The following is a 20,470-nucleotide window of genomic DNA, read 5'->3' as shown; positions in this document are numbered from 1 at the left end:
TCTAGCCTCAAGCCATGTCGTATAACATCATCACTTTGACCCTAATGCACTTCTAACTAAATTGAAACATAATACAATTAAGATTTTATGTCGTAAGTTCATTATCAGAGACTTGTTTACTCCCTCTTAACGGAACAATACAAGTACAAAGCTTGTGATGATTTCGCCCAACCCAAAACTAAAACATATTGGGCAAAAGCGAGATCCACCGAAACAAAAGAAAACGAAACACATTTTTAAAACACAACTTCGAACCAATGAGGAACTCAACCGAACCAAAAAAACAACGGCAAGTTCCCCCACCCTGGTCTCTATGTATCTTCAAACTACTAAACCGTATTCATGATTATTTTTTTTTTCTGTCAGCAACTGTAATGTGAAAAAATATATATAACAGCTGCTATGTAACCTGGCATCTTCAGATAGAGATCTTTGCTCCAATCATCTATAATATGAAGTCATGTAGAGTCTCGCTCCTATGTCAAGCGGACCATCATCTCCACCAACAGCGTGAAGAGCCACAGGGATGGTCGAGAACACTTGGACGGTCAGAGGAAAAACCGCAGGGACAACTTCTTCTCTCCGCTCGGTGGTGTCACTAATAGACATTGCACTGCATTTAGCAACGCACATGTCACTAGGACTCACCAAATAAGCAACCTCTTTCAAGGGCTTCAAGTAGCCTCTTCCACCTCTCTTGAACTCGATTTTATCGAGGATTAAGGTTGATGTCGCCTCGAGCCAGTCTGCACACAGGCCTTCGATACGGTCGTAGTATATCCTCCGTTCAATCTGTACATCACGTAAAATTGTAAAAATGGATTTTCGTTTAGTTTTATAGATAGTGAATGAATAAGAAGAGACTTACGCCAAGCTTGCTAATGTAAATAGTCATAAACGATGGTCCTAAGTTCATTACTCTAGCTTCGCATGGAAACACCTGCAGAGAAGGAAAACAAAATGAGATTAATTAATCAGCAAACATAAACATCAGAAGATTCCAATTGTACTTGCCTTTTTACTCTTTAGAACACACCAAGCGTAGAGCTTATCACAAGCATCTTTGACTCTTCGAGAGGCCAACTTCCTCTCATTGCAATAAGCAGCGATCTCAGAGACCCTTTCAGTGGAGGGAACACCGTGTTTCAAACCAGCGACCGTTAACGCTTCTTTCCCTTCCATAGATTCTACAGCATCTTTATCGAAACGAACACCAGTGAAGCAGCTTCTCGTTTCATCGACTGATGATATTTGCTTCTGCTTTAAGAAACACTCCTCAGCTTCGAGCGCAGCCGCTACGGCACGGTGGACGACTATGTCAGGGTACCGTCGAAGAGGAGATGTGAAGTGAGTGTAGAGAGGAACAGCTAGTGCGTAGTGTCCCCACTCAGCAACATTGTCTTTCAAGTTCCCGGTGCAGAAGTAAGACGCAGATTGCATTGGTTTCATTGCGTAGTTGTTGAGAATGTCTACAAAAACTGCATCGTCCTTGAGTGTTTCAGTGATTTTCTCCAAAGACTCATGGAACCGGCCAGAAGAAGAACCGTCCAACTCCATGCCATGCTTTGAACAAAAGCCTTCAAACTCTTTGAGCTTGCGGAGATTAGGTTCTGGGTGCCTCCGGAGCAGTGCACTGTCAGGGTAAGCTCGAGAGATCACCTCAGCCGCTGTCATGTTTGCTAAAAGCATAAACTCCTCAACGAGATGGATTGAGGCCTTTGTAGGGTACAACACAAAATCATACGGGACTCCATGTTCGTCAAAGAGGAAAGAAGGTTTCGAATTCTCAAGCTGCAAAGCTCCATTTCTAAACCTTTTTTCCCTTAAATGGGTGGAAAGCTCACTAAGCTGTTTGACGGATCGAACTACATCACTCCACTCGAAAGGTCCGTGCAAAGAAGGCCAGCCATTCGCTGCAACGTCATGCTTCCCATCTATAATGTCTTGAGCATGGTCATACGAAAGTTTGCAGCACGATCTTATAACAGTACGACCAATCCAGCGATCTGTCACAACCCCTTCTCTGTTCAAATCCAAGAAGATAGAGAAAGCAAGCCTATCAACTCCTGGATTAAGTGAACCTACGTTGTCCGACAACGATGGAGGCAACATTGGTATTTTCCTCCGCAGCATGTAAACACTTGTCGACCTAAACTGAGCTTCTGCGTCAAGGGCAGTGTCTGGTAAAACGAAATAGGAGACATCAGCAATGTGAACACCGACTCTTAAAAAACCGCCGGGTAAACATTGCACTGATAGAGCATCATCGAGGTCTGAGGCCGTTGAGGGGTCGATGGTAAACACACACAGGTCTCTCAGATCTTTTCTACGTCGAACCTCTTCTTCTGGTACTTCCCATGGAGCACGTGGAAGGCAAGCAAGCGAGTCATGAGAAAACTCAGAATCGCAAACCGAGTTCTGATACAATATGGCGTTGATCTGGGGCTCCAGTTCACTGCCGCGGCCAAACATATGTGTAATCTGAGCTAGGGGAAACTGACTCCCTTCGCTCCAGTCCACAATTTGTGCAGCTACCAGCTCTGCCTCGAGAGTTGGATCCATATTCTCAAGTCTTGCTCGAATGCTTCCAGGTAAGGCATGGAAAGGAACGATCAGTTTAGTAAACCTAGGGTCTGCAGGCATCAGTTGGACGTAACCATCATCAGAATAAGACAAAGGAGACTTGCCCGTTCTTGCATTACCTTCCTTGTAATGAATCCATCGCTTCACATCCAGCAAGCCAACAATAGAATCTCTCACAAGTGATTTTTCAACAACAGCAACTACTTGTCCGGTCGGCCGTTTGATGGGGAAGGAACTAAGGATGGCGCATAGCTTCTCAACCACATTGCCATTTCCTTTCTGCTCACTAGAAGAACATGAATCCAGTAATGGTATAGAGTTGCGAGAAACATAGTTCTCAGCTCCTTGACCTATAACTAAACATTTGTTCTGTTGAGCATCTATCTCGCCTCTTTCCAAATGGCTGATATGCTTATCTTTTTCTGGGGGACTGTTCGTTTCTTCAGGCTTGGCAACATTTTCCGTAACAAATCCTTTCATCTTTGGCCATAGTGAGAGTGGATCCAGTTTAACAGCAACAGTATCTCCCTCCACCTATATACAGAAACACAAGAATGCACTTGAAAACCTCTCAAACATGGGCCAAAAGGAAGGAGATCGTTGTAGCGTGCAAAATAAACATAAATCAACCCAAAACTTACTGCTCTATTTTGCCCAACATTTCCATTGATTAGAATATCTGTAGGGACTCCATCAATCTTACAGTAAGCCTTCAAAAGGAAAAAAAAATCAAAATGAGCAGAAGAAACCAACGGTTAGCAACAAGAGGTCTATTTGAAAATCAGATGTTACTTCTTACCTCACTGCGGTTATGAGCATTCACCCGAAACAGTGCCTTATAAACTTCACCCCTCTACAGAAATGAACACAACTAGCTATTAATCACTACTATTATCATGAAGAAAATATAACAAAGAGAACATCTCAGTCACACAAACCTCTAAAGCTTCATTCACAGCATCGAAAGACCAGTGAGAAGAGAAAATCTTCCTCTGCGAGACACACTCAACCTGCTGGTACAAGTCACCATCCATTCTACAAGACTGCTCACAGTCCCTAGGATCAGGACACGACTTGGACAACAACTGTTTACTAACTTCAGCAGAAGAAACCAACGGACTTCCAGGCATAGAGTTGAAAGCAACATTAGACGCTCTCGTCAACTCGTTGGGATTATCCAACTCCGATCTCGCACAATCATTTCCTTTACTCCCACTAGCTCCACCATCTGATGACTCTACATGGGTATCTTCTATCACACAACCTACTGTTTACAGACATTAAAGGTTTCGTAAGTTATAAGCAAACTAACATTCATCCAACTCAAGCTAAACATCTGAGATTAATATGTACGGTGTTTTATAATTAACACCTAGTGATTTATTGAACGGTTGATTATGTATATCAATCTCACTTCAGAATTGTGTTTACTTCTCAATCTTTTGACGGTTACATTGTGAGATCAAAAGCTACTAATATTCATCCAGCTCAAAGCTCAGAACGTCTTAGATTCTCAATCTTTGACAGTGAGATTACTAGTATTCATTGGACTCAAGATCCGAACATCTAATCACAGAAAGCTAATCAGCTAAATGAAGATCCTACTTCAAATCGTAGCAATTCACCTCAACCTAGTGAGATCTCATCATAGAAAAACCAAATCTAAGTGTCTTACTTCAAAATCGTTAACAGTTACATTGCGAGATCATCAAATGCTACTAATATTCATTCGATTCGACCTCAGAATCTCTATTAACATCAAATAACAGAAGCGAATCAGTTGAAGGAAGCTCCTACTTCGAATCCTAGCTATTCACATCATCATCAAACATAGTGAGATCTATGATGAAACTAATCCAGATCTATAGAGCTACCGAAAAATGAAATCGATATATATACCTGAGGAGGTGTTCTTAGATCGGCGACTACCTCTCCGCTTCTTCTTCTTATTATCCTTGTCGCCGTTCTCGATCCGCTCACAAGCTTTGGCTGATTGTTCCGCGGAAACACTCTTCATCGATCCCAAAAGTATATGTATATATATATAAACTCTAACGAAGCTAAAACCCTAGGTTTTCTTCCGATCAGATCAAAAATTAAGAAACGGAAGAAACACAAATTTGAGAAACGGTAGAAATCGCGAGTTCGCGACGATGAGAGAAGAAGAAGAAAGAAGGAGATGGAGGGATCTCTTAATTAATGAGATGAATTAAAGAAGAAGAAAGGTGATTGGTTGGTTGATTGAGCCGAAGAGAAGAGAATAGAGAAGATAACGACCTTAATGATGATGATGATTTTTTGGTCGGCGGATTTGCGCCGACTGTATTGCTTTTTTTTCCTCCTTTTCATTTACTTTATTTATATTTTTATCACTTTTTTATAGTCGGTTGCTTCATCATTGAACACGTGTAGTTAGAACTTCATCGGACGGCTACTGAGCTACGCTCTCTCTTTTTTAATTAAAGTAGGATTATTTACTAATTGAGGCTTTATTTTTTTTATCTCACTCCTTTTATTCTTATAGGTTTAGCGTATTTATCCCAAAAGTTCTTGAAATTAGTCTAGGATCCCCTCATCAGTGTGGACACATTTATTCACTAGGGGACGACCGATACCTAAACATTTTTACACTTCACCAATAACCGGGTGGGGGGGGACCGGACCGGCTAACTTAAATTCCGATCAAGAGTTTGGTATGTAGTATATTAATATTTTGGATTGAAGAATACCAGAAATCTATAGAAAACAAGCACACAAGGAAAAGATTAGGCATATTAAGTGTAGTATATGAACAATCATATTGTTTGTTTAATCAGAATCGAAACCAGCACAACATTGAAATCGAGCTGATTCAGTGAATACTAACCAGTGAACACGTCCATATGCACAAGAGTTATGCCTCTCTTGACGTCTTTTTATATATTGAGATCTTATAGTTTCACAATTAGATTTATAATTTGTAGCATGAATTGAAGTTGACGTGTTTAATATTGCACCAAAACTTATCTTTATGAATACCGGCTATGAGCTTAGGATGACTAGCTATTTATTTGCACAAACAAAATCTTAGTAAGCTCAAGAGTCTCCTCAATTTACTTTGCAACCTAGACCTATCATCTATCTAGTAGTACTATTAGCAAAATATTAAGTGAAAATTTTACCAATATATTATATTTTTTTTTCTGTGCAAAAAATCATGATACTTAAATAGATTACAAAATCCATGTACATTTACTAATTTAATTTTCATATATAAAAACAAACGAACTTTATGCATATTGTCGAACATTGTTTTCTCTTTGTTTCAATATACATGATGTTTTTGAGAAATTTTGTTATTTCATAAGTATATGATGTTTGTACAAATTTATATAACTTTAACATTATCAAAAACTGTATAGCCAATTACATTTTTGTTATTTATATCTATAAATATAATAATTAATTTAAAGTTATATTTTAGTGATACTTTTGATAAAATATTTTTTTAATATTTGTGCAATAAAGTAAAACATCATGTAATATGAAATATAGTGAGTATGTCGCAATCCACCTTTAGTATCCAGGACATTTAAGTCCTTAAGTGATCAAATTACTATTCATCATATGCTTACCATTTGAACGGACACAAAACATCCCATTGCTTTTAGAATTGATGCATACATTTCCGCAGACTTGATTGCATATTTCTAGAGTAATTTCTTCGATGTCTCATACAAAAGTTTGGGATACATTGCCTTACGCAGTTATCAGCTGCCTTTTTTTCAAATGAGAGGTGTGTACCAAAAACAACATCATGAACATAGTAACATACCAATCTTCATGGAGACGCTGCAATTTTCTTCGACATTTGAGGCATAGATGCGGTGTGAACTGATTGATAGAATATTTGTCTTAATGGGCTTTAGCTAGAAACTAAATGGTGTTATAATCATATGATATTCTGAAGCCCATTAGAAAAATTTAGGAATAGTTTTTGAAATGGAGTTATGGACCCAAATTGTCGTATGCATCACTTTAAGAGTGTGATTGGTTGTCACTTTTGGAATAAAAATTAGAGGAGAAAAAACATTTACTCCTAGTTGCTCCAGCAATTTTCCAGTCAGGTGAAAGTGTGTTTCTTTTTATTTCCTCCCATTACTATTCAAATAGAGGTAAGTGTAGACACATGTTTACTCTCATATCCACAAGAGTAAAAGTATTTACTTCATTTTTCTCTCTTTCCCATTTTCATTTTTCCTTTCTTTTTCACCTAATTAATTTTCTCTCATTTACTCGAACACTAACCAATCACACTCTAAATGAAACAACACCAACTATCAAATGGAATTTTCATTTAATTTTACACAAAATTATATATATAGTGTGTGTACTACATATAGTCTATATGCAATATGAGATCATTTAGTATTGAATTATTTGTGCATAGAAATTATGGTTTGTCCAAAAAAAAAAATAACATAAGTATCGTACCAAGGTTACGTTCTTAAGTTAAATTTTCGATATATAAATTAGAAATAAATTCCTTAAGTTCGTTTATTGGACAATCTATTTTAGGTAATTATAAAAAAACTAAACCGATGATAAGAATGTGAATCATGATAAAGATAGGCAACTAAAAGTTTGTCGCAGCATGTGGTATTATGGTTGATGAATATGGATCTTAATGACTATTCTAGACCAATGTGTAAAAAAAAGGCTTACAAAAGAAAGGGAACATATATAGTGTATAACATCAATACCTAAGTAAAATAATACATACTACATAGTTGCGAATATAATTCAAACACAAGCTTACAAGTAGTCATGCATATATATGAGAAACCCTCCAACGCATAAGCTTACAAACTGTCACGTAAATACCCATCTTCTGTCTCTTTTTTTCTGAAACCTACTTTGTTGTTTTCTTTTGTAACTGGGATATATTGATCGTATATTGTGAAGCTCAAACATATCCCTCAAGCATGTAAGAAACTATAAATTCTTGTTAATGAAAATACGAATAGTTAATCAATAGTATTGAAATTTGGTAACAGAAGCTAATGATGCCATTGAAAAGATAAAACGAAACAATTTGAAATGTTGCCTTCAAAAAAGAAACAATTTGAAATGTAGCTTTTACTCTGAAATCTAGGGTGTGAAAAAGGTTAAAAAGATGAAGATATCGAAGATGATTTTTTTTTCTTTCAGTGAGACCCCACGCACGTGCGAGTCTTATCCACACGCTTTTTGATATTCATTATCTTACTTTCTTTGTTCATTAGCAGAAAGTTCAGTTCACTCATAGATTTGCATTCTCTCTTTCGCAATCGTACGCGAAGGTTGAGCACAACGTCAGAACGTGTTCATCTTGATTTTTTGTGTCTTGTCGTATTCTTCGTAACTTTTCTAGAAATTGATCAAACACTCTTTCTTTGAATTTTTTTGTAAACTATATATCAGCTGTCTATTGATGATTTAAAGTTTGTTCTTGTCGGTTTTCATTATAAAATTACATAGTCTTGCTAAGTACTACTCTTTTATCTCGAGTCATTTGAATTCTTCTTTTTTTCTCTAGAACTGTTTAAAATATTGGGTTTGTAACTTTTTTATTCTCTTTTTATTAACTTAAAAAAAAAATATATATATATATATATTTGACCCCATTTGAATTCTTGACTGTATTCGTAATCTTGATTTTGAGAATAGCATGTGCGAAAACATACCACACAATGTATGCTTAGTAAAATAATAACAATCGTTCAATAGACTTACACTCGGGAAAACGTATTTGTCAAGAAAACAGTATTATTTGATCATTGTATATATTTTTGTTGATTTATAATGATTAGATCTATACTGAATAGTGAGTATATGCATATAATATTTGTAAACTGTTTATAATAAAAAGAATACCCACCACCACCAACAAGAAAATAATAGAAAATGTTTTTTTCTTCTCTAAACATTGCCAACATTTGTCCTTTTCCTAGTTAGCTTCTTCTTTTGTAATATCTCACTGCCATACAAGAAAATTAGGTTCAATATATATTCAGTGGATAGGTTATGATAACAATATATTTTATCATATCGTATCCGGCCATATTGTTTTTGTATATTTTTATGTCTATATCTTTAGCAGGTAGAGAAAATGGCAGAATGTCGACCCGACTTGCCATGACATTGATTGGAGTATGTACGCTTGAAAGCTAGTCAAAAAGGCAGCATATTAGATTTGGAATCCATAAAAAGCGTTTATAGTGTTTGTTATTAAATAACTTTTGACGTTATTTTTTAAAAGAAATCGACATTCTGAGAGGAGTGTATTGAATCTGAAATTTGAAGTGATTTGATTTTTAATGAGTTTTTAGATGATTGCAGGAGAATTAGATAATTTGGTGTGATTTTTGTTAAAACACTATAGAATCTCACCTAAAACAGTGGGATTTGTATATTTATTTTTATAACTAAGGAATTCTCCTCAAACACTCTAGAAACACTTAAAGCATTATAAATTCTCTAACTTAAATTTTGTTTAATAACAGTGGATTTCAGAGTGTTATATAAAATGTCAAGTTCAATAACACTGGATTTTAAAGTGTTTTTTAAAATCCACGTTTGAATAACAGTAAATTTGTCATTTTAATAAAAATCACTTCAAATCTTTAGTTGAATACGCCCTGAGAGACATGAGTCTTTATTTTCCATTTCAATGAAATGTTAAAATCCCATAAAATTATTTGACAATTTTGTTAACAGTAAAAATTTTCTTTTAAAAAATGAAATTAACGAAATTTACTGTGAATCTTTTTTGATAGATTAGCTTGAAAATATGTGTTTTGATTGAACGAATTTCATAATTGGATAGTACCCACTAATAATAGTAAGTGGTTAGTCAGATGTCTCAATCTTGCAAAATCAACACAAATGTTAGGTTTCTGGTAAACCAGATTGTGAGCTTGTTCCTACTTAACTATTGCGTGCTGAAATGATAAATCGATCCCTTTATTTTATTGTTGTTGCTGTAATGCTGTTGTGTAACTTATACCTTAAACCCTAAAGAAAACTAGTTGACATCGTGAACCCTAACAAGAGCAATCTACTCAGTTTTATTTCTTCATGTCTTGACCCCGGTTGAGTCTAACCAACCACTGAATAAATTGAAATGGCCAACCAATAACCATAAAAAGGCTGCCTAAGTCCTAACTCGTAAGTTCCTAACACACTGACACTGCCTGCCATAGCCTTTTGCATCCTTTTCTTTTCTTTTCTTTTTGATTGCCGAAACTTTTTCTTTTATGTGATACTAATTGTGGCCACGATGGATTTATTTGGCAATCACTCGCATTCAGATATAAGTTATTAATTAAATCTTCTAGATCTATTCTTGATGGCCCCAAAGATGTTATATTGCATTGCATTCGTTAAAGAAGCTCTCCATATATCGCCCCACAAAACTACTATAAATTCATTTATGCACCATATCTTATAAAGTTTTTTTTCAATTAAATTATGCATTTACATAATCTAATTACAGATGTTAACAATTTTCATCAAACTCGTAGTGATCATCAACTGATCACGAACGAATGAGATTAGTCTCTTTATGTGAAAAAAATCTCAAGTGAGTAGATGAACTTCTTTTCATGCTGTGGAAAGATAAGGAGATCACACACAAACACACAGAAAATTACACGATATATTGAAGAGCACTAATTAATAATAGGGTTGGCCTTGTCAAGATAGCCATCACACCTTAACTAAAGGAAACAAAAACCCCAATTTACCAAAATATAACTCAACATAACAAATAAACAAACCAGACTTGAAACGATTATTGTCGTTAAACAATTACAAAGAGATGTGATTTTCAATAAATTATAATAACTTGTATATATTCCAGCTTGAAGCAGAAAACTCCCCGAGATGAAACCCTCGTCCTAGAAGGTCTTGAATGGCCAATACGTAAATATCAAGGCTAAGGCTTGCGAGGTGGGCATTGGTAACATTTGGTGAATAGACCAAAGGTGTCGATCTGGCGAACAAAATTGACCATACTTGCCCATCCTCCGAACCCGAACCCAACAACGAACACCCAAACCACCACAAATATGTTTATGCAATAAGTCCCCATCCATCCTCCCAGCACTCGTGGCGGTCTCTCCACAGCGTTCTGTTCACGATAATTAAATGAAAATATAAAATATGTAGATGATTTAACCCAAAAAGTCAATTATCAGATGTATTAAGACCATCTTCAACGGAGACTTTTGTAGAGTATTTCAGCATTAGTTTAATAAAAAGAAGAAAAGAATGTCAATGATTCTCTCCACTGATTTAACTTTAAGAGATTTGTTAGAAACCCTCATACATTAATGATAATTGGTTTAACTTAACTTTTTATTAATTATGTTAGAATTATTATTATTATTATTATATTTATAAGATACCAAAATACCATATTATATTTTCAAAAAATTAAATTGGTCTAACGCATCTTTTATTTTTCTATATTATATGTATTAAATAATAGTAGAATGTGAAACTATTTAACAAAATTTCTAAAGTTGATTCTCTAAACAATGTTTGTTAAGAATCTATAGTATCATAAATAAAATATAACCAATTAACAATGTTCCTTATGAAAAAAGAATAATATGTGAAAAAGGCAAAAGATCTAACCTCTCTGGAAGGGGCAGGAGCAAAAGTAAGCATGTGAGCCAAAGCGGGGATGATGTAGACAGTGAAGCTGACTAGGAGAGATCCGACCGCAGAATTGATTGGTCCGAAAAAGGGGAAGATGATGGCTAAGAACCATATGGGTAAAACCACTGGTAACCTAGCCATGGCTTTTTTGAACATGCTCTTCGTCTCATGCACACCTATCAGCTTCTCCCACACAAAATATAATGGTGTGGACGCAAATCCAAACGTTATAAACTGATGGATAAGCATAAGGATCACCGCCGTGTCTCTAAAACCGGACTTAGGTAGGAGAGAGAGTGCATTGGAATGAGTTAACAATTGATCGCCAAACGCCCAATAAACCGCAGACGCAGAAGGTAGCGTTAATGTTAGTACATATATAGTCGCTAGTAGATATATCGCCTTGAACTTTTGTGGTTTCCACATGGCATGCATTATCTCCCTATTTACATCATTTTCAATACATAATTTAATTAACAAAATATAGAGCAACCTTTTAATATAAGAAGAAAAAAATGCTTACACAGTGACGGCATGACCACCAAAGGTGTAGAGAATGTTGGTGGCTCCGGTGAAGTAGAGAACCATTGTGGTTGGACCCGAGTGTTTAACGTCCTCAGCCTTTTATACATTACAAAGGTTAAAAGTAAACAACAATGAGACCAGGACTAAATATTATACAAACTAATTAAACATGATATTTGTTTATTAATCAAATAACCTGGCCGTGAAGTAGAGAAGCAATGGTGAGGTACCAAGAAGTGTAAGTGGTCATAGCCAGTCCCAGGAATGACCAGATTCTATAGTTATGGAACGAAGGAATAAAAACAGTTGTTGCACAACACGCTCCAAATATGTATGTCCATGTCCTCTTGTCCAATTTATCATTGATATAATATATGTTGCTGCAAATTAATAAATAATATTATGTAAATATCAATTGTATCCCAAGTCAAAAAGAAAACAACTTTATATAATAATAAATTAAAAGAGCAATAATATATTAATTAATTTACCTTGCACAAGCAATGAGTTGAATAACGGATCCAAAGAGAAGAAAAGTGCAATTAAAGATTAGTCCAATGTTCCTCCAGTGTTTCCCCAGCAATCCATCCAACACCTCAAACCACTTTTCAAGGAAATTTAAACTAAAATTAGCAACAAAAAAAACAATATACAATTGTAATTTTATTTTGGATCAAAAACAATATAATTGTAATTTTTTGGATCAAAACAATATAATTGTAATTAATTATAACAAATTAGTGAAATAAACCTGAATAACGTGGTTACGGAAATCGAATTTTTCTCGTTCTTTACGAGTTCGATACTCAACGTAGAGAACACTAATGAGATAAGCAGTCCAGCTTCCCATTAATCCATAAAAGAGTTGAAACAAGATCCCCGACATCATCCCAAGTTGTGAGAACGAGTATGGTAATGTCAACAGTACTTGTGCAACCTGTGTGTGACAAGTTAGAGACGAATATACATACATATATTATACTATAATACTATAGTTACCTGGTTTGAAGCACAGCTAAACCAAGCATCATAGACAGAACCTCCATGCCAGAAGAAGTTGGAGAGTTTTGTTTTAGCTGAAGACTTGTTATCACTATTACTTATGTTTGATGCTTCTTCTCTCTCCATTTCTAAATAGTTCCCTGCGATCACTGTCTCTATCTTCTCTGCCGCCATGATCACTTCTTCTTCTTTACTCAGTTTCTTAGCCTCTCTCTTCCACTCTTTAAATAGAGAAGAAGGCTTAGGTATGATATGATTTGTTGGTGAGGGAGTTATGTCACCTAATTGTGACTGTTACTGTTTTGGTCGAGCGTGGATTGGTTATTTTAATGGGCTTGATTTGATACTTGGGCTTATGGGCCATGTCACTTGAGCATTACACGAGCGGGTAGGCCCACTTTAGAATTGTTAATTTTATTTTGACCCCGATAATATGCGAAAAAGAGGGTACACTAATTATAAAGTTTTGCAAAATAAAGAGCGGAGACTAATTATAAGTTGATAATATAGAAGCGACGACAATGATGATTTGTTTCTTCTTTTTAAAGAAAGGATGTATTAACAATTACTTTCAGTCATGATGATGGTAACAACTAGAACAATATGAATAAAACATATTGGTCCTTTGGGAGTAAGGAAGGAAGGTACCGACCTATATCTATAACAATAATCAATTATATTTCTAAGTTTTCATGTTTTGTCCGATTATATTGTGTAGCTGTTAATTGGAACTTGGAAAATACATAAAACCATGTCCTTGTCTAGCGTATACTGTACCACACATATACAAAAGCTTGATTTTTGACGTAGAAATTATAGTTAAAATGTAAGAAAACGTGATTTGTGAGGTTACTCGAGGATTGTGAATGGATCCAATGGAAAGAATGATTGCTAATCAGGTGGGATCATTAGTGCTAAACATAATTACCGCACGTGTCTAGCTGTCTTAGCCTTATTTAACTTTCTTTTTAGCCCTAACTTTTACGATGGATCGGACTATTAATGGTAGGAATCATCATTTTACATCTTTATTGCTTTTGTAACCGGGGCCAAGATGGGGGAAAATGGCTTATTCCCCTACGAACTAATTGTTCCCGGCTTTTTCACACACAAACTTTTAAACCATGCCAAAAACTACACGAACAACGGAAATATTGCTTATTCCCTTATGAACTAATTATTTCCAGCTTTTTCACATACAAATTTTTAAACTTTGCCAAAAACCACATACACTATGCTATTTTTTGAATTACATACACAAACTATCAATTTTAAGCTAATTCCTCTAAAATCGTAAATTGTTTTATTTAAACATTAACTTAGTTTATAACAGGTGGATAGCCCATTTAATTTGGGTTGATAAAAAGAATAATACATCGTTTTGTTTTTTTTTTGTCAACTGCTCTTCTTCTTCAAAAATCGTTTTACTCTTCATCATCAATTGGAAATTAAATTTATTATTTTGTAAAAGATTAAACGTTTTACATGATGCATAAAGAAAGAAGAACATCAACATAGCGGATTGGTAAACTAGTAGTTGCTGCTCTCTTTTTTATGCATCATGTAAAACATTTAATCTTTTACAAAATAATAAATTTTATTCTCAATTGATGATGAAAAGTAAAACGATGTTTGAAGAAGAAGAGCAGTTGACAAAAAGAAAACAAAAAAGAACAAAATGATATATTATCTTTTTATCAACCCAAATTGAACCGGCTATCTACCTATCATAAACTAAGTTAATGTTTAAATAACACAATTTATGATTTTAAGAGAATTAGCTTAAAATTGATAGTTTGTGTATGTAACTCAAAAAATAGCGTAGTTCATGTGGTTTTTGGCAAAGTTTAAAAATTTGTGTGTGAAAAAACTGGAAATAATTAGTTCATAAAGGAATAAGCAATATTTCAATTGTTCGTGTGGTTTTTGGCATGGCTTAAAAATTCGTGTGTGAAAAAGCCGGGGACAACTAATTTGTAGGGGAATAAGACATTTTCCCGCCAAGATGGATGGCAGCGGAAAGGAAACTGATCACTAAGCTACATAAATTGTACAATATTTTAATTTTTTTTGGTTAGTGATACATAATATATTTACAGTGATTGCAGTTAATCAGGAATTAATTTTCTACTGATTAGTTGGTACCAATGATTTTCATAACGACTAAGATTGTGAGATTAGTTTTGAATTGATCTTTGAATTAGATGGGAACAGCAAATTCGCGCTTTAATACTGTGTGGCATAAGATGGACACATTTTTCAGAAAACAGAATGTGAGAATAGGTTGGTGAGTTCGAACTCAATGGGCTAAATGGCACATTAACTAGGCCTATGTATAGTCTTGGATGAACTGACTATACCCAGGACATGCAAGGTTATAAGTTATATTATCAAAGTTAACATGCAGACTCCAGACGAGAAAACATTTTAAATTTGCAACAACTTTTAATGAAAAATAAGTAGTCAGATATGATCAATACATACATATATATTATATAATTTATATATATGTAAACATATACAGATTTATAGATGCGGATTTACATGTATAAGAATATCCCAACCATTTGGACTTCATTACCTTAGCTATTAATAAACCATCTCAAAGAAAACTTGCATGAAAGGCATCAGGAAAGGAACAACACTAACTTTCCCATACTCCAAAACAAGGAACCTTATTTGAAAACACATATAGTTAACTTGTTTATGGGTTTTACAGAACACTAAACTATTATTATAACCTGAGATATAGACTCTCCATGTTATTCTTAATCCCTCCCTTAAAAAAGCGCAATCTCATCTCAGTAACTCTCCGTAACCCAACCATACCCGGACCCAAAAAATACGATATTTTAATGGTTAATTTCCAGCAAAGATGCAATTTCGTTTCAGTTTGTCATCAAGGATCTTGTTACTAGTTCTCACATTATTATCAGGTAATTATCCAATCTCCATTGTATATTTTTTAATCGTAGCTTGTGTCTCTCCCATATATGTATCAGGAAAATATTATTAACAAAAGTTTCACCAATGAAGCTAAATGTCTTAAATTACAATTCAATTTTATCAGTTTGGAATTTTATCTAGCACATTCCGTCATTGTTCATCTCAGTTACTTAAATATGAAAGTTTGAATAATGATTAGATAAATTACTGTTGTGGTTTCTTACAAAACTACAGGGACAAAATAATCGGAATCAGCTCGAGTATTCACGATCGTAAACTCATGTGACCAAACAATCTGGCCAGCGATAACACCCGGAGAAAACTTCAACGGGGGAGGATTCGAGCTCAAACCGGGCCAATCCATAGTATTCAACGCACCAGTAGGCTGGTCAGGTAGAATATGGGGACGAACCGGTTGCAATTTCGACAAAACCGGAACCGGAACATGCGAAACCGGTTCGTGCGGCTCGACGCTAAAATGCTCAGCCTCGGGAAAACCACCAGCTTCACTCGCCGAGTTCACGTTAGCCGCGTTGGATTTCTACGACGTGAGCCTCGTGGACGGGTTTTAATCTCCCGATCTCGGTGACTCCGATGAACGGAAAAGGAAACTGTAGAGTCGCCGGCTGCGTCGCCGATTTAAGACAAAAGTGTCCGCCGGAGCTCGCGGTGAAATCTAAGGGGAAAGTGGTTTCGTGCAGGAGTGCTTGTGATGTGTTCGATAGAGATGAGTACTGTTGTAGAGGAGTTTATGGGAATCCTGTGACGTGTCGACCAACTAATTACTCGAAGTTGTTCAAGGAAGCTTGTCCTACTGCTTATAGCTATGCTTATGATGATCCGACCAGTATCTTTACTTGTTCCGGCACTGATTACGTCGTCTCTTTCTGTTCCTCCAAGTTTGTGTCTTATCCCACTAGCAATCTTTGTGTTTGTTTTGTATTTCTCTTTTGGTTTTGTATGTTTAATTTGATCGTTATTGTTTATGTGTATATATAGAAAGAAGCCGGTGTGTACGTACCATGATAACAAGCTGGCATGCAGCGATGGTTCTGGTTCAAGTGGATTCAGGACGGTGATTGGGAGATTGTGGCTTGTATTGATGTTGTCTCTTGTTGCTTTTAGATACTGTTAGCTACTTACCTTTTTTTTAACAACAAAGATTTTTTCTCTCGAGTAATAATCCTCGTTTACTTTATGTTATCTGGTAGTTTTCATAGGTTGGTAGGATAACTTTAAAGTAAATATAAGTTTGATTTGTATGTGAAAAGAAAGTGAAGAACAAATACAGTACTTACATAATGCAAATTGTATAAAACCACCAAAAACCTTGAAACAAGATAACAAAGCGAAACAGAACTTTCACTTAATTATTTCGACTATCAATTATGAAAAAGTATATTTATTTAGTTATTACTTTTATTAACTAAACCGTTTTGGATGTTAAAGAAAAAAGAATTTAACTAAGTGGTTGACTTTTCACGTACCTAAAATGATTTAAAAATAATAATTATATTAAAGTAGATAATTTTGACAATTGAGTGTTATATATTTCTTTTGTTTCAATATAAGTGTCACTTTGATATTTTTCACAGAAACTGAAAAATTTGTATAATTAAATAATATATTTTTATTTAATGTATGATTAAATAAAAATTGTTTAATAATTTTTTTATTTAAAAAGATAAATGTAAATTAAATGTACAAAATTACATTAAAATAGCAAAATAATATTTACTTTGAAAAAAAATAAAAATTTTAAAATGACATTTATTATGAAACAAATGGAATAATAGTTCAAATGAGCTTAGAGTTTTTAGGCTTTATTGTGTAAATTCAAAAATTTTAGTCGGTTTTCCGAATGCAATTGTGGGCTCTAAAAGTAAAATTCATAAAACCGCAAGTGGCACTCAAAGAAAAGAGTCATTTAGGTAGATAACCATAAAGAGAAAGTTATTTAGGCAACGAGTCACAAAAAAAATTATTTAGGTGGTTGGTTATATGAACCAAAGCAAATTTACATCCTTCTCCTTTTGCTCTGTCTGTCTAGAATAGATAGAATTCACTGCCCATATTATGCTACGCTAGATATTTTTAAGAGAACGTCAGAAAAAAAATTTAGTAAAAGAATTACTAACAATCAGCAAGTGAGGATGTGTTTTATGTCACTGTTAGGTTTAATCCAAATTAATTAACCATACATTTGTTAGAAAATTATAATGGCTCGTAATTATCATAATAACTACAATAATATATATGAATACTTATTATAATCAAATAGAAACTCTAAACTCAGATAGAAACTTTAAACCAAAACGCAAATAGAAACTCTAAACTATAAATCTAAATATAAATTCTAAATTCTAAATCCAAATAAAAATATTAAGTTTTAAATCCTAAACCGTAAATTCAAATAGAAATTCTAAACTTTAAATTCAAATATAAACTCTAAACTCTAAACCTTAAACCAAAATAGAAACTTTAAACTTTAAACCCAAATAGAAATTCTAAACCTTAAATCCAATTAAAACTCTAAACTCTGAATCCAAATAAAAACTCTAAATTCTAAACCCAAATATAAATTCTAATCCTGAATCCAAATAAAAATTTTAAATGCTAAAACCTAAACCGTAAATCCAAACAGAAACTAAAAATTCTAAACCCAAATAAAAATTTTGAACTTTAAACCTTAAATCTAAATATAAACTCTAAATTCTAAATCCAAATAGAAACTCTAAACCATGGACCCAAATAAAAACTCTAAACCATAATCTCTAAACTTTAAACCCAAATATAAATTTTAAACTCTAAACCCAAATAAAAACTCCAAACTCTATACTTTAAACCCAAATAGAAACTATAAACTCTAAACCCAAATATAAACTTTAAATTATAAACACTAAATCTAAATACTAAACCATAAACCGTAAACTCAAATAGAAATTCTAAATTTTAAATTCAAATATAAACTCTAAACCTTAAACCAAAATAGAAACTTTAAACTTTAAACTCTAAACTCGAATAGAAACTCTAAACCTTAAACCCAAATAAAAACTTTAAACCCTAAACTCTAAACTTTAAACCCAAATAAAAGTTCTAAACTCTAAACTCTAATTTTTATATGAATAATTATAATGCTTTGTACGGATACCTTTACTATTAATATGTAAAAAATAACAAATAAAAGGATACGGTACAAAGTATGAAACATGATTTGGGTTCAGTCTCTTGATCACATGTCGATTTATAAAAAATAGAACTCAAGAGAACAAGGAAAAAAAAAAAACCATATGTCGGATAATAATGTCATATAGAAAATGGATAATAATGTCATATAGAAAAACCGTACAGTGGATTTAGTGTAGGTTACCAAATATGCAAATAATCTTCTAATAAATGTGTCTATAGCGTGCAAATGCTCCAAAGAAAATGACAACAAATACTGAGAATAAAATGCAAAATAAACCAACTTAACATGAATTAAATAATGGGCTTAAACTAAGGCCCAACTCAATGGGTAGAATATTAACTGGGCCCACACACGATTCGAAAAGTCGAAACCCTCTTTCTTGTACGCGTCGTTGAAACGCGAGGAACAAAGCTTGATCTCCTCCCTCCTCCCTCCCATCGCCGGAAAATGGCAACTGGTGGAAAAGTCTCCTTCAAAGTCACTCTCACTTCGGATCCTAAGCTTCCTTTCAAAGTGTACGTTCAAATCGTCACTTCTTCTTCTTCTTCTTTTTTCCCGATCTGCTCGTGATTGAATTGTGATTTTTTTTGTTTTTTTTCTTCTTCTAATTCCGGATCGGTGTGAATTGCAGATTCAGCGTACCAGAGGGAGCTCCGTTCACGGCGGTTCTGAAATTCGCGGCGGAGGAGTTCAAGGTTCCTCCCCAAACCAGCGCCATCATCACCAATGGTACCCTTTTTATTCGAAATTGAAATCGACAAATTGGCCAAAATTGAATTTTCAAAACTCTTCTCCTAATCAAAATCCTTAACCGATTGTGTTCTTTAGACAAAACAAATGATTGTGTTCCTTTTCGAGTTTTGTCCGGTTTCATGTTCACATGTTTTTTTGTAGTAGTCACGAGAATTCTATTAGACATGAATCATATATTATATATCTCATTGCATGTAATTCTCTTTCTCAACGTTAGTAATCTTTAAATTTTGAGGGCCTGTGGTTTAATCACCGTTGGATTATTTCGGCCGATTAAAATCTATAATTGTCAACGATCACTCCAACGTTTCTGATGTATATGTGTTCATGTGTGCAGATGGGATCGGGATCAATCCCCAACAGAGCGCAGGTACTTCCCTAGTGTTCTCTTATTATTCGTGCGTATCTCATTGTTAGAGCTAAGTATAGTCAGTTTCTCAAGTGGCTTCATTGTCCATAGGAAAGTGTTAAATCTGTGTTGTTGACTTGTTGGTGTTACGTTTGATGTCAGGAAACGTGTTCTTGAAGCATGGGTCTGAATTAAGACTCATCCCGCGCGACAGAGTTGGAGCTGCGTTTTGTTAATTGATCCATGAATCTTTGTAACCAGTGAGTGAAACACAGTACCAAAACCATACTACTAAAAAAAACTTAAAACATATTGAAATGGTTATTGTACACAACTTTGTTATCTTTGAATAAATATGTGACGTTCACATCCTTTCAAGACGAGACTGGCTGTAAGAGAATTGGATTTGGTTAAAAGTTTTTGTATGCTTGGGCCTA

The 20,470-nt window shown here is 34.4% G+C and overlaps 3 protein-coding genes and 1 pseudogene across 4 annotated transcripts; 2 read left to right on the top strand and 2 right to left on the bottom strand.

Moving 5' to 3' along the window:
• Positions 1-57: 57 nt before the first annotated feature.
• LOC108842401 (DIS3-like exonuclease 2) lies at positions 58-4,788 on the bottom strand. 2 transcript variants are annotated; one of them, XM_056994105.1, is made up of 7 exons: positions 4,483-4,788; positions 3,522-3,847; positions 3,383-3,436; positions 3,225-3,293; positions 1,015-3,117; positions 869-940; positions 58-792 (listed from the first exon to the last, which is right to left on the bottom strand). In XM_056994105.1, the coding sequence occupies exons 1-7, from the start codon at positions 4,598-4,600 to the stop codon at positions 442-444; spliced, it is 3,093 nt and encodes a 1,030-aa protein (XP_056850085.1). In that variant the 5' UTR covers positions 4,601-4,788; the 3' UTR covers positions 58-441. The 2 variants fall into 2 exon arrangements, with proteins under 2 accessions (XP_056850085.1, XP_056850084.1); XM_056994104.1 differs by having other exon boundaries at positions 3,522-3,850; positions 4,483-4,786.
• Positions 4,789-10,262: 5,474 nt separating this feature from the next.
• On the bottom strand, positions 10,263-12,996 carry LOC108835594 (auxin transporter-like protein 3). Its single transcript, XM_018608826.2, has 7 exons — positions 12,793-12,996; positions 12,545-12,730; positions 12,285-12,397; positions 11,990-12,173; positions 11,792-11,889; positions 11,245-11,710; positions 10,263-10,735 (listed from the first exon to the last, which is right to left on the bottom strand). The coding sequence occupies exons 1-7, from the start codon at positions 12,967-12,969 to the stop codon at positions 10,541-10,543; spliced, it is 1,419 nt and encodes a 472-aa protein (XP_018464328.2). The 5' UTR covers positions 12,970-12,996; the 3' UTR covers positions 10,263-10,540.
• Positions 12,997-15,554: 2,558 nt separating this feature from the next.
• LOC108830851 (pathogenesis-related thaumatin-like protein 3.5) lies at positions 15,555-17,043 on the top strand (annotated as a pseudogene).
• Positions 17,044-19,286: 2,243 nt separating this feature from the next.
• Positions 19,287-20,404, top strand: LOC108839867 (ubiquitin-fold modifier 1). The gene is made up of 4 exons (XM_018612647.2): positions 19,287-19,446; positions 19,563-19,660; positions 20,022-20,054; positions 20,196-20,404. The coding sequence occupies exons 1-4, from the start codon at positions 19,379-19,381 to the stop codon at positions 20,267-20,269; spliced, it is 273 nt and encodes a 90-aa protein (XP_018468149.1). The 5' UTR covers positions 19,287-19,378; the 3' UTR covers positions 20,270-20,404.
• The last annotated feature ends 66 nt before the right edge of the window (positions 20,405-20,470 follow it).

This window comes from Raphanus sativus, chromosome 2 (assembly GCF_000801105.2).
Source record: "Raphanus sativus cultivar WK10039 chromosome 2, ASM80110v3, whole genome shotgun sequence".
In the NCBI taxonomy this organism is placed as follows: Eukaryota; Viridiplantae; Streptophyta; class Magnoliopsida; order Brassicales; family Brassicaceae; genus Raphanus; species Raphanus sativus.
Note: the sequence above shows the minus strand (reverse complement) of the source record. Positions and strands in the feature narration are given on the sequence as shown.

Bases quoted from the DNA above. Each gene is read 5' to 3' on its own strand.
- LOC108842401 (XM_056994104.1), bottom strand. From the start codon at position 4,600: ATGAAGAGTGTTTCCGCGGAACAATCAGCCAAAGCTTGTGAGCGGATC. The intron at 3,294-3,382 runs GTAAGAAGTAAC...TTCCTTTTGAAG, and splicing joins ATGCTCATAACCGCAGTGAG to GCTTACTGTAAGATTGATGG. The intron at 793-868 runs GTAAGTCTCTTC...CGTGATGTACAG, and splicing joins TTTACATTAGCAAGCTTGGC to ATTGAACGGAGGATATACTA.
- LOC108835594 (XM_018608826.2), bottom strand. From the start codon at position 12,969: ATGGCGGCAGAGAAGATAGAGACAGTGATCGCAGGGAACTATTTAGAA. The intron at 11,890-11,989 runs GTTATTTGATTA...AATGTATAAAAG, and splicing joins CTTCTCTACTTCACGGCCAG to GCTGAGGACGTTAAACACTC. The intron at 11,711-11,791 runs GTAAGCATTTTT...TGATGTAAATAG, and splicing joins GGTGGTCATGCCGTCACTGT to GGAGATAATGCATGCCATGT.
- LOC108839867 (XM_018612647.2), top strand. From the start codon at position 19,379: ATGGCAACTGGTGGAAAAGTCTCCTTCAAAGTCACTCTCACTTCGGAT. The intron at 19,447-19,562 runs GTACGTTCAAAT...TGTGAATTGCAG, and splicing joins CCTAAGCTTCCTTTCAAAGT to ATTCAGCGTACCAGAGGGAG. The intron at 19,661-20,021 runs GTACCCTTTTTA...TCATGTGTGCAG, and splicing joins CAGCGCCATCATCACCAATG to ATGGGATCGGGATCAATCCC.